Raw genomic sequence first — 14,318 nt, forward strand, 5'->3', positions numbered from 1 at the left:
CAGTTACAGAATCATTACTCAAGAAATAAAAATATTAAAATCAGATAAGCTTGCTACGCTTGGAATGAACCCAAAACATAATATATTGACTTCAACATTAAGGTTACAGTGCGTCAGAGACGTGGACTATATATTGGCTTTATACGAGCTTGGGGATGATACATAAAAGCATTCTGGAGTTTCAGTTGTATTGCACACTATTTATATCGGAACAAATTAACATGTCATTCACTGATTCAGAGTACGTACCTTGCTACGCAATCTTTGTAAAAGCATTCAGTTCACACGTCAAGATACTAGATGATGCAGTCGGCATAGTACCGTAATATGAGTGTCAATCGGCCATCGAAGGGATGAGTGCTCAGGTATTTCAAGCCCCAGACAATTCAATAAACTGTTACCCTTATTTCCTCTGTTAAAAACATATATTACCTGACCACACGCAACATTTGAAATGTATTTGCCAAGTGCAATATCCTGCATTGCACCACAGGAGTCCGAAATTCTCATGATTTACCTATTTTGCACCGAGAAGTTGCGTTACATTTTGGCCCATAAGCGTTATAATGTTTTGCCGCACTATGTAAATTACGATGACGTGACAATCACACGTGCCTCGCAAGTCGTGCGGTGAAATCATATTGCATAGAAACAATAACAACTAAAAACACTAAATGTTTCTTTTATAATAATAATTAAATATTCTTTTCAACGAAAATGGTGTATATTGTAAATAAAGCAGGCGTCGTCAGTTGTTCGCGACAACAAAGGTAACTTTGGATCGATTTTCGGCACCATGCTGTCAGGACGGCATGCCCCGATTTTGACACTTTTTCAACGTAGACACGGGGAAATCAACTTGTAATGCAATAGAAAATAGAAAAACCATTGCTTAAATGATTAAAAACACACGTCCCCCTTCTGGAGTAAGATTTTCATTGAATCGGCATGATTTTCTCACATGACGTGTCAATTAAAAATAACCGTTAATATTAATGGAATGCATGCTCTTTTTCTTATCAGAATTTGTGTCAAAAAATGTCGGTAGGTTTACGGAGCCATGTAACAGATGATTTTAATCAGATTGGCCTTTTCATTTCCATTTCATACACAGTCCTACAGTGTATTTTAGATAGCAATTAACTACCGCACATGTTTTGTTTAGACTAATATATATGACTAGAAAGCGATGGTCGATCTATTGTTTTCTACTGACGGGTGTGTGAAAATTTTACCATGAGTGGACAGTTGATCACCTCGGGCGATGTACAGTTATATAATTAGCCCGACCTATTGTTCACTTGTCCTTGTGTCAAACACAGACAACTTACCTGAGATTTTACCTCATAAAATCCATTCACAGCAGAAAAAATATTATAATAAGCGGGGTTCAACCTTTGACCATATCATAATAAACAATTTTTTTTCGCTTAGTTAAAGGATAAAATCGGTACATGGGAAAAGAATTATAATAAGCGACATCGTAGGTAATACGTAGGTTCCACTCTAGTACAAAAAACTCCTATAATGTACTCTTTTGCCGTTCATTATCTATAAACAATTCATGGATATTATCAAATATTATGTGTATTACCAAAGACGTACAATATATACGTCTCTGCTAGTACTTTTTGACTTGTGTTACAAAAGCGACACAACATCATCTAAAATCTGACTGATTGGAGTAGTCTAATATTACATCGGAGGGAGATAACTTACAAATACGGTCCGGCCCTACAAATAGACCGACCTCATTCAGATCCGGCTGATCGGGTTAGTCCAATGTTCTACTAAGGGAGATAAGGTTTTGCAGAAATACAGGAAAACCGCGGCGGTGACCTTTAGCCACATCCAGCCAGCTAGGCTGCTTGGTGTTTGACGAGTAGCTAAAGTTATCAAAGCATGGTTAGCTTTACAGTTTTTTTCTTGTGTTAATGTATTGGTCATGTGGATCTATTCTGTGACTATGCTGAAATGGACAGAATATTTTGAAGAGGGTTTCTTAATTCTGACGGAGAGAATAGTCATATTTAAGTGGCCAGTGGTATAATTTCAGGCTTATTTTCAGTGGTAATTTTTGTGATATAAAGCAAAACGTTATCTACTGTGCAATTCCACGTTAAGCAAATTTCGTAGTATGCACAATCCCCTAGACACCTGCGTTGCCTAACGGTGTGTCAAAAAACCTTGACGACATAGCGCCCTAGGTTATCTAAAGAAGATATCTAGTTCATTCATTCTTTGCGGTTTATCAGTACAGTGCATATCAGACACAAACAGAGAGGTAATAGTATGTTCTACACAGCTTGATCATTGATTTGTATGTGATCGCCCTGAACCATGCTCACGTTAATAATGTTCGCTGTAAGCCTAAGTGGTGTGGTCAGTTTGACCGTGGACGACCTATACCCGTACCCCTACGACAACGTAACAACAACAGATGACCAGCTTCTACGCCGTAATGATGATGGAAGCTCCTCAGCAATCCCGATTTCGTTTCCTTATTTCAATAACGTCCAAACCTCAGCATACGTACGTATATAATTTTTACTAGAAAAATGTATTTTGATACAAACGAATGGCACATATAGTCCACCGTTTGGTGTCTTTGGATACATAGCAAAGGTACAAACAACGCTCAAATGCATTTAATGCATGAAGAGTATTCGAAAAATAGGCCTTGTCTGCTTTATGTTTGCCAAATACGTTTTAAATTGACCTTTCAATTTTGCATTTATGAAAATAAAACAAATTGACTAATTTAGTTATTTTCATTTTAAGTGCTATTTATAATTTTGAACATAAGTGCTGGCTACCTATGCTAACCATTATTTTGTAGGTAAACACCAATGGTGACATAACATTTGGGACGTTATTGGGGGACTATACCCCAGATGCATTTCCGAACGGTAGTTATGTGATGATCGCAGCATTCTGGACTGATATTGATACGACACATGTCGGACAGATCTGGTACAAGCGTAATAACAGCTCTGACCTCTTGACCCGTGCAGCATCAGATGTACAATCAGCATTTTCGGATCAAAAGCATTTCAATCCATCAATGGTATTCATAGTAACCTGGCACAAGGTACCTTATTATGGAGCCTCTGGAAAATATTCACAACTGGTAGGATTACATTCCTTTTAATTTGGCGTTTCTTCGTCGTTTATGTCTAACATAGATATATCGTTTTATTGGATTCCCACATTTTTGGTGTGTTTAGTATAGGAAAGGACCTAAAAGGCAAACTCACATTTTGTTAATTAAAGAAAGTAAAATTATTGCCCTTAATATGTCTCATCTGTAAGATGTAACTCATGATTTGACAAGTCTTACATAACAATTATAATTATTTGATGTTGAGAATTATACCCAACTGTAAAAAAAAATGTAAGTTAGTCGTGTTATGTTAATTATTTAAACGCCATATTTGTGCCTTTCAACGTTTATACCAAATGGACATTAATAACACTTCTTCAGTTTTAATTTTACCACAAGTGAAGGATCTTGTTTGCTGTCGTTTAATATTTTATTTGCAAAATTTCTTATACCAAATCGCTGAAGTGGTTTCCTTCATGGAGATATCACGTCTTGAAGACCTTGGTGATTGAAAAATATTATTGATTTTTTACAAACTAAAGACCATTGACCATTTTCGCTTGCAGACAATGTTGAGTCTTTACTTATCAAAAATACTGGAAAATAATGCAAATACTTCCATTACCGGCTGTAGAAAGCGGTTCATTCTAAACAATTTACGTTTTTTTTCTGATTTTATATCTTAAGAAGGAAAGCATTCAGTATCCTTTGAGCCTTGCATTAGCGTTTGCCTTCCAGATAAAAAGAAAACTGTAAACGCGAAATTCCTAATTTAGCTGTTTGATTTTTTGGATTAGTTATGTTTTTCTCACTGTGAAACAATATATCTAGTCACTTTTGTTTATCGATACAGAGAAATACTTTCCAGATCGTACTCACAACTGACGGTACGAAATCATTTGTGATGTTCCACTACTTAAGACTGGACTGGTCAAGGAATGTCATGGTAAGTTTAATGAAAACATATTTCCTAACAAAAATATCTCGATTACCTTTTACTATATTACAATTTTGACGTTATGTTGCATAGTATTGGAGTAGACTGTTAGTTCATAGAATCATGTCGTGTATCTGCATGCAGAACGAAACCTTACAGAAGCGAATACACTTTTTGCAGTCCTTTTTATCTCAATACCTTAATAGGTTAAAAACCTTTATCATTTTAACAGCAAATGTTTATTCTTCTATTCGTTCATTTTCTAAGGTTGGATTTAACGCTGGAGATGGGTTGAATAGCTACACTGTAAACGGATCCCTCAGTGATGACGTAGTTAACCTGGTTCACAGGTCTAATGTAGGTGTACCTGGTACGTTCGTCTTCCGTGTCGATGGAGTCGTGATACAACCAGCTGACCAGGATTACACTAGTAGTAAAACTGGTATGTGTTACCCCAAGGCCTGATTGGATAGAAATATGATTTCAGTGCATTTGTTGTGAGTATATATGTTTGACTAAAAGGTTAATCTATAGTTTCAATAGCTGGTAGAAGCATTTCAGCTGTCTGTGTAGTTGTTATTTTTATCTATTATTTTAGCAACGTGCGCTGACATTCAGCCTAATATATATCATATGGTCAGTAGTTGTCAATTGTGTGTTTTTTTATGTTACCAAAGAGTACATAACTATAGCAGTTGTTGAAACGTCCTATTTTTGAATAAAAAAGTGAAGTTATATTATAATAATTATGTGGTTCTTTATTCATTTCTGTGTACTTTATGTTTATTCCAGTCCCATATGATCAGTAGTGATGTATTAAGTCTTTTGTGACATAACTGACCTAACAGTGTCTTTGATTGGCTTGGTTCTGATTATCGTTATTCTGAACACGAGGCTTAAAACAGAATTCCAAACATACGGTAGATTTGGCCTATTTCGGGGTCACCGGCAGGAAGTGGAGCTAAATTGGTGATACTATATACAACTAATAAAGTGTAACAGTTGTACCATCTCGTTGATTTGAACCATTTCATTTGTAAAATATTAAAGATTACTTTTACTAATTATTTCCCCTTATTAACTGTAATATATATGTTGAAATGTATTGTATGTTAACCCATAACTGAATATTATACATTTCTGTAATTTCAATGTTTATAATATTTACCTATAAGGCGTATCATATTTGACGATTCGATTAGGAAATCATATACGATCGTGCTGTATTGTCAAATTGCACCTAAACTACCATATACTTTCTAATGTTATTTGTTTTCTTGTTATTGTTTTAACACACATTATTGTATTAGATGGCGATATATATAGCCTCTGTTATTGTCAATGTGATTTGACCTTTACCTTAAAAGGTGAGTTTGGTTTAATTAAAATTTGTTGAAAGAAATTTTACTCATTTGCCCATGATGAATGGTAAGTAAAGCTTCGCCGTATGAGTATTCTTTATATATATATATGACTTTTAATATATATCAAATGTGTTGTAGTCTGTTTCTCGGACTTGATCTTTTTATCATGTAGGATAACGTATGATCTGAACTATTTATTCAAAGAATTGTTCTATCAAATGTTTTCATACAATTTTTTCTATGTCATTTATTGACGTTTTGTTATATTTTTGAATACTGATATTAATATAACAGAGAAATACTGTCCAAAAACGAACCAAGAAATGCTTCAGAATACTTAAATATATTTTGTTGTTAATGACTATATATTTATACCATTATTTTACAATGCCTAAACTTCATATTATGCAAAAGCTGACACTTTGTGTATGATTTACTGACGTCAAAATTTGTCATTCAATTTCAAAGCACCTGTAATCCTTTATTTCAAATGGTAACATCGCGTAAACATGATATAAGAATAGTTTTCTTTTTCCTTTTTAAAATGTTAGAAATCTAGCTTAATATAATAACTTTAAAACTGTTGTTTTAAAGTCTGGGCAGACTATGGTCATAGTGAAATATGAGGGCGAATTCATAATTTTCCATTCGTGAAATATTCAGGAATTTATGCATTACTGATAGTTAACAAGGAAATATTTCAATATATAAAACGACAATTTATCATGATAAGATATCGAAATGTACAGCATATAATGTGTCGGGAGCATATGTAACCTCTTATAAAATCTTAATTTAAATTAAGACCATTACTTTGATTAATTATTTATGAAAATTAATCAATATCTGAAAAATAATAGTGGTGAAAAACAAAACAAACAAAATATAATCAACCCTAGTGCTGTGTTTTTAAAAAAACCCAGCGGAGGCTACACCGAGATTCGAACCGCAGACTTCAGAATGTGTTATACTAAAAACGAAATCAAGGGGAGGTAACTGTATATAGGAAAAATACAGTGCAGTGCGCGCGACAGAGATCCTAGAGTGTGGTATGTAACCTGTCACTCGTGATACGAAATGTGTAGATTATCTACTGGGGTGACATGCTATCTTATACTATTGGTAACAAAGAGCCAGCTTAGAAAGATCTTAAATAACAGATACAATATTGAAATTTAAACTGGATAAGATCAATTTATAGCACATTTGATTCGAACCATTAGAAATGCATGCTTGGCAAACTCAAACCGAAACACCGGGTATAATGTGTAAGTGTTTAACATATTTCAGCATTTTGTTTAGATACGGATCAATGAACCCGTACCTGTTGTACTACAAGACAGACTTATTATCACAATATATGGAAGTTTGGAAGTGCAAGAAGACTGCATTTATATCAAACATCGAAGAAAAGAGGTAAGAGTTATGTATCTTCATGTTTCAATGGAAAGATAAGGCAGGCAGGAAAACAGTCTCGCGGATGATTTGTTTTTCATGTATATAGGATATACATCATACAAGTAATCAATTTCATTGTCAGAGGAAAATATTTGATGATATATTTTTTAATGACAATATCGTATACTTTCAGACAGGAACACATTCAACTGATGTCAAAGATTAGGCATAGACGTGGATATTGGGATGATACGCATGCGTCGTGTTGGTGTGACTAACAGGACATTGTAGTGGCGTACGTTGTGTTGGTTTCTATTGAAGACTGTGTAATAAAATGTTATTGTAGAATGTCAGAGAACATACAATTGGTTGTAATATATAAATGAGTTATGGTCAATTAAACAAAACATTATGAACAAATGATATAAGTATAGCTGTAATTCTATTATATTTACAAAAGGAATAACACAATATTCTAATTACTATATGTTTTGTTAAGAAACAGAATAAAATGTTAAAGCTTTTATGTTGTTACAATTACACTTTTATAATTCACGTTGATATACGAACATACTGTATATCGGGAAATTTTCGCTGCATTTTAATTTTTGCCTTTTCACCAACCTCGATGAGGGCAAATTTATCATTACAACCACTTTACTTGTTTTTCGATCGTTACTACTGGATTTAATACTAACAAAAAGTTACTGAGTTGGCAAACAATTGAACACTACATTACAAAATATGATAATAATGATTATCAGTTTATGAACCCAATATCTTTTTCATAAGAGTTGCTTCCCTTATAACTTAGATGTGAACATACCTAACATTACGTTTTTGGAAGTTTATGTTTATCCCAGCACCTCAATAACAAACCTTGCCCTTTTCAAATTCCAATTGCAAAGGATTTTTAACACTTCACCGAATCCTTATGTCCATGGTGAGGTGCTTACATCAACGGGGTAATTTACGAGCTCTACGAGACAACGCCCATTCTCGAGCACGCTCCAAAGAGGAATAATAATGAAATTATTTATTAAATAAACAGTCATACTAGAAAACTTCAAGTACTTACATATTCACCCTATTAATCCCGATCTACTTGCTCGCAGTGCAAATGTTTTTCCAGAGAATCCGTTGTTCTAACCAACAAAATCGAATTTGCCAAAGGGAACTAGTTGATTTCGTAGTTATAACAAGTTTTTACTCTATCTGATATTCCATTATATATCGTACATGAATTGTGCTCAACGACACAGATGATTTTAATTAGCTACCTGGACATTTGATAAGAGAAGAAGGTTATGTCTATCTACCTGTGAACGAACCCTGAGTGCTAGTAAACTTCCATTTAACGAGTTGACATAACAACTAAGTTCGGTGTTGCTCAAAGAGTCCAAAACGGATACTCAATAAATGGACAATGATTTGCACTTATATGCAAAGGAACGAAAAGGGAGTCTTACAAATTTTTCTGCCACAATAAAATCGGGGATTTATATACTGTATGTAAATATACATCACTTCCATTTTCTGGAACATTAGAAGATTTGTTTACTTACTCTGTTTAGTCGAATAATTGAACAAATAAAAGGGTGGTATTTACATAACATCTTTGCAAAGATTCTAAAATGCAGACGTAAGGAGGTGAGTTTTGATGTCCCTCTTGAACTTTGCCAGGGTATTGGACTTTCTTATTGCAGATGGTAAGCTATTCCACAACGTAGCCGAAACCCTTCCAAAGCATCTGTTTCCGTAGGTCACAGTACGAGATTTTGGGACACACAACAAAGATTCTAACTCCGACCGCAGTGATCGTGACGGCTGATACAGGGTAACAAGCTCCTGTATGTACTGAGGAGCTGTTCCATTCAGTGCCTTGTATGTGTACACCAGAATTTTGTACTGAGACCTGTATCGTACAGGTAACCAGTGCAACGAATATAGCACAGGTGTGATGTGTTCTCTCTTTCGAGTACGAGTAACTAGCCGTGCTGCAGTGTTCTGGACCCTCTGCACACGACTAGTTATTTTGTCAGATATACCACAGAGCAGGGCGTTACCATAATCCAACCGAGAGGTAACAAGTGAATGCACCAAAATCTTGCATACATATGCAGTTAAAAACTGCCGAATGCAGCCGATGTTCCTGATCTGGTAGTAACAGGATTTAGCAATAGCGTTCACTTGTTTGTCCATGTTCAGTGAACTATCAAAGTATACCCCTAGGTTTTTAACAGCTGGAACAGTCTCAATAGTTCTGGCACCGACCTTGAGCTGGAGAGCCATTGTTTGCTGACACTTTAGGGAAAAGACGATTAGTTCTGTCTTTTCCTGATTAAGCTTAATCATGTTGGCGTTCATCCAGATACTGATATCTGTCAGACAAGCTTCCAGACTTTCTGTGACGGTATTCCAACTGTCCTGTGGTTTGATGACCATGTTAATTTGTACGTCATCGGCATAGCAATGATAGTGAAGGCTATGGCAAGTTATATATAATTACATATTGTGTGATACGGTTATGCATAAATACTAGTTTTTGGTCACTTCTGACTGAATTGAAAGGACAGGTAAGTCGGGTACCTTTCAAAAGTTTCGTAAATATGTCAAATCAGAAACAGTAATGTTAATTCTCCATAGGAGCCTGCCCCCGTATAATTTCTTATCTAGCTCAACTACTGTTTTTCTTTTCCGAAGAATAATTTTACACCTTTCCGACACCCAGATTTCATAATTTCAGTGAAAATGTATTTCTATAAAGTTGTCAATTTCAGCATCAAAGACATAAGTTCGTAAATAAAAGAAGGTTATCTCGAAATTGTAATTCGCAACATAGTATAAATTTCTTTTGATAAGTATTTCCAAAACATCGTGTTTATTCATAAAACATAAAACAAAAAAAAATCGCGGATGAAAATGCACTTGCAGAGACACAATTATGAAGAAAAATGCCATAAAATTGCAATTTTCCCCCGGTATATAGTTTTGGATGCAAATTTCCATCAGAAAATCGGATAGAGCTTTACTTGTTTCATATGTGTACCAAAAATCAGCTAATTCCATGTGGTGGAACGTTCTCATATCGCCGCCTGAATGTGGTTGTAAATTGAAAGAAAAGGGGAAATGAGTAACAACCTTGTCTGAAACCCGATGTAGCTTATTATATACAAACAGTTGTATGATGTGTAACGACTAAATAAACAGTATCGATATAAAGATTTACACTGAGGACACCCTGATACATGAATACTGTTCTATCTCAAGTTGTCCTCTTCTGAATTTTCTGATCGTGTGGCCTTGTACATTTATCCGTATCTTCTTGTCTTTGTCTATACGTTTACGGAATCATTGACTCGACGCTAGCTATTCTTGTCTCACTTTCCTTGTTTTATTGTCCCATCTCCAAAGCGTTGTGGCTCTGTCAGGGTTGGGACCCTGACTTGTCTCACTTTCTTTGTGCCTGCCGACCACGCCACATCGAATAGATAGATTATCCATATGAAATACTTTATTTTGTTCTAAGTAATCAATCAATTCTGCGCTTCTTGGAGGTATTGAATGTGATTTATTATATTGTCTTGTTATTTTGTGTAATTAGTTGTTCGTTATTTATCACACATTTTCGCATAATTGTACCAAACTACTAAGTATTAGCTGTTTACAGCAATCATCGGTGGCTTGCTATTTTGTTACTTTATCGACGCTTCATAAACCAATCGTTATTGTTTCAAGATGGAGGGTAAATGTGTTGGAGAAGGGTGTCAAGTATACTTCAAGAAACGTAGTGGCAATAAGAACAGAAGTGCACGCAATGTAAATAGTCCACAATATAAATGGCTCCTAGATACGCTGGTGCAACAAGGATTGATGTCAGCAAAGGAACAAGCACTTATTTGCCAGAAGTGCTACATGAAGTATCTTCGGAACAAAAATCAGCCTGAACCTGAACCCGAGCAGAACCAGGAAATAGAGGAAGAAGACGACTCCCCGTCCCATATCCTGCCGTTGCTGACCCTTCATGATCTTTTGAATGGATCATCTTCACACAAAAAATGCTGTCTCTGTCTTGTTACCTTTGCAAGAAATGGAACAAAATCATCAGTCTTACCAAAACGTGCAAGACATCACCTGATCTATTCACACAAACTGTGGTGTCCCACCTCATCCCGCGTCTGCTCCATTCACCTTATTGGTAACGACTTAGATCCGTCTACAGAGGTTGTCCTTGATGGTAGAGGTTCCTTGGAATCTCAGTTACCATCAAAATCGTCCGAAATCATTAATGACCTCCTAGAGGTGTCGCACGTCCTTTCACAGAACCAGTCTGCGTTTACAATAAGCTTTTCTTCTCTTGATGACTCGGCATGCATGGCCTGGACAGGTTGGTCCAAAGATCAGTTCCTCGAAATCCACTCGCACTGTTCCCCATATCTTTCATCTGGTATATATACCAAGACTACACACGATGCTCTATTACTGTTCTGGGTAAAACTGAAAACCGACATTTCCTGGAGTCAGTGTTCTTCTCTTTTTGGAATTTCCAAGTCAAGTGTGTCCAAAACTTTCCACTCCATAGTACAGGCATTAGACACATCGATAGTCCCACAATTTCTAGGTCCGGATCACTTGACAAGAGAACAGTTGCTCGGGCACAATACTGTCTTTTCAGAAGCATTTTTTGGAGATAAAGCCACTGCCATATTAGATGGCACCTATATTTATATCCAGAAAAGCTCCGACCACAAGCTCCAGAGAATGTCCTACTGTGGCCAGAAGAAGAGAAACTATCTCAAATTCATGAGCATCGCCTTACCAGATGGCTACATTCTGGACACAGTAGGACCATTCACTGGCAGCGAAAATGATGCTACAATTACAAAAAAAGTCATGGACAAGCTAGTTACTTGGCTACAACCAGACGACAACGTTGTCGTTGACCGAGGTTTTAGAGATGTCCTACCAGTTCTCGAAGCCTCTGGCCTCAATGCTAGCATGCCGTCATACCTGAAACCCGGTCAAAGTCAACATTCTGACGTCCAAGCAAATCTTGACAGAACTATCACCAAATCGAGGTGGATTGTGGAATCCTATCATGGTCGTCTGAAACACTGGACGTTCTTCCGAACGCAATTGGTGTCTAACAGCTTTATCAATGTCATCGAGGCTTTGCTTCGAACCGTCACAGCCTGTCTGAATGGTATTAGAGGACCGATCTACCAGAGATCTCCAGAGAGAGATGCCAAAGATAGGCTAATGGCTGAACGTATGAAGGACCGTTTGACAACACCGAATGGTTTAGCTCAGAGAGTCAAGACAGATCCGGATCTATCTAGACGGGCAAGGTCCGAGTTTGTCAAGATGGATGCATCTTCCGTACTGTTTCCCCGTCTCGATCTTGATTACTTGAGAACCATTACGTGTGGAACGTATCAGATATCTCTGGCTCCTGGTTACATCGCCGAACATTTAAGTGATGACGGAGACTATGAGGTGTGGCTTTACCAGCACTCCCCAGACCTTCTCCGATGTCAAATACATTCTCGACACAAAAGCCAAACGAAATATAACGTTTGGATACGGTTCACCGTTTCACCCGATGTTGAGGCCCCAATAAAGGACTACTACTGCCAGTGCCCAGTTGGAGAGAGAACGATGGGAATGTGTGCGCACATCTCCAGTATCTTGTACTACCTTGGGTATTACAGGACGCTGGAAAACCCTCGACCATTACAACCACAGGTAAAGAAATTCCGACAAAACTTGAAATAGTTTTCCATGCGGCAACGGAGTGCATATGTCGAAAGTATGTTTGGGGCTCGATATGAAAGATCCCCGTTACCATGTGACTAACCAAACTTATAAATATAGGTATTATACAATCGCCCGTAGCTATGAACACTCCCGTAAATGCGAAAACCAACCAAAATCATAAGGAACACGTTTTGTTTGTTGTTCTGTCTATTTGTCAGCCAATGTCTTCAACCACGGGGACTTGTGAAGTAGCCATCTTGGATTTTTTTTATGAAAAAGTGTTTCTCTCACTTTTTTTCATATCTGTGTACATATTCTCAACATACCGAGCAAATACTCTCGTTTTTTTGTTAATTATCTAAAGAAAGTCGAAAATCGGCAATTCAACCATAGGCTAATTCAACCCAACATTTGAAAATGTTCCACCACTTACATTTTGATGATTTTTCCTCTCATCAATAGCATATTACGTACTGTTTAATAGGATAAAAATTGGTTTGCATCCAACGCCCATAAAAGGGTGTATTCTCTAAAAAACACAGTTTTTGTGTCTAAAATGTTATCATCGAAAATGGCATTTTTGAGATTGTTTCTTCCATAAAACAGCCAAATGGCGCGATGGAAACATGATTTTTTGTCACAATCATGCCATGAATGTATTCTTTACGGTGACCATCATTTGATTAGATTTTCATTAATATTTTACATAACATGCACATTTTATCAACACTTAGACAGCTTCTGAAAGGTACAACTTTGAGGAGCCATAAAAAACAAACCAAGTGACCTAAATCTTTATACTTTATAGATTTGTGACCACAACGGCATGGGCAATGCACCACCAACAGGAAATTTGAATCAGAGAAGGGGCCGTTTTGGAAACCGGTCCTTTATGTTATGGCCTGAACAAAAATTATAAAACAAAATCGTAAAAGGACTGATGATTTTAAGATTACCATGTTTTTTGTTTATTATTTGTCAAATGGTTGCCCTTCCCCATATTTAAGATTATTTTGGTCCTTAGCGACCATAGTTGTCGATCGACCGTCCATCCCCTTTCAATGTTGATTGAACTACCTACAAAATGAACAAAACGGAGTATTGCCTTGGAAGCTAGGTCAGTCCCTCTGCATAAATGTTAATTTTCGGAGAGCTGCTTTTCAGGAAACAGTGTGATGTTAATTAGAAAAATGCATGAAAAAAAAAACTTGCATTAGAAAATCCACAAACAACTACTTTAGTATTACACTATGGCTGTGAGAACTCATAAAACAAGATGATCCATAGGTGAACAGCTAGTCTTATGTTGGTAAGTCCAAGTCCAAGGGGTATTTTATAGTTTGAACGCATAGTATAATCATTGAAATTGAAAGAGATCATATATGTATATTGTAAAAAGTCGAGTCGATTAATGAAATGAAAGTTCATAAAAAAACACCAATGTTCTTTTTATAGTAAATTGAGGCCTCTTAGTATTTTTTCTTAACTATTGCCAAGTCCATAATCTCTAGCAAATGATTTAAGGAAGACAACACTATTTAACACTGTACAAGAGAACCTCCAATAGTATATCTTTTAAACTACTATGAGTATTACTTTCCTGAAGTTTTAAGCAAGACCCAGGAATAAAGTTTTTCAAGAAAACATCCACTAAGTATTTTCCTCTCCATTTAAAACATATATTTGAAAAAAATTGAATGATAAGCTCAGTGAATTTCTGAACCATTTGAAAGTCTTTTGACAGCAACCGATTGTCTGC

At 36.2% G+C, this 14,318-nt stretch overlaps 1 protein-coding gene across 4 annotated transcripts; it reads left to right on the top strand.

Annotated features, from left to right (window-relative positions):
* The first annotated feature begins 2,215 nt into the window (after nt 1-2,215).
* LOC110460250 (sushi, nidogen and EGF-like domain-containing protein 1) lies at nt 2,216-7,326 on the top strand. 4 transcript variants are annotated; one of them, XM_021513067.1, is made up of 6 exons: nt 2,216-2,532; nt 2,840-3,130; nt 3,957-4,049; nt 4,308-4,537; nt 6,707-6,820; nt 6,996-7,326. In XM_021513067.1, exons 1-4 carry the CDS (start codon nt 2,341-2,343, stop codon nt 4,503-4,505), a joined length of 774 nt encoding a protein of 257 aa, XP_021368742.1. In that variant the 5' UTR covers nt 2,216-2,340; the 3' UTR covers nt 4,506-4,537; nt 6,707-6,820; nt 6,996-7,326. The 4 variants fall into 4 exon arrangements, with proteins under 4 accessions (XP_021368742.1, XP_021368743.1, XP_021368741.1 ...); XM_021513068.1 differs by having other exon boundaries at nt 4,308-4,482; XM_021513066.1 differs by having other exon boundaries at nt 2,217-2,532; nt 4,308-6,453.
* The last annotated feature ends 6,992 nt before the right edge of the window (nt 7,327-14,318 follow it).

Source organism: Mizuhopecten yessoensis, unplaced genomic scaffold (genome assembly GCF_002113885.1).
Source record: "Mizuhopecten yessoensis strain PY_sf001 unplaced genomic scaffold, ASM211388v2 scaffold10333, whole genome shotgun sequence".
In the NCBI taxonomy this organism is placed as follows: domain Eukaryota; kingdom Metazoa; phylum Mollusca; class Bivalvia; order Pectinida; family Pectinidae; genus Mizuhopecten; species Mizuhopecten yessoensis.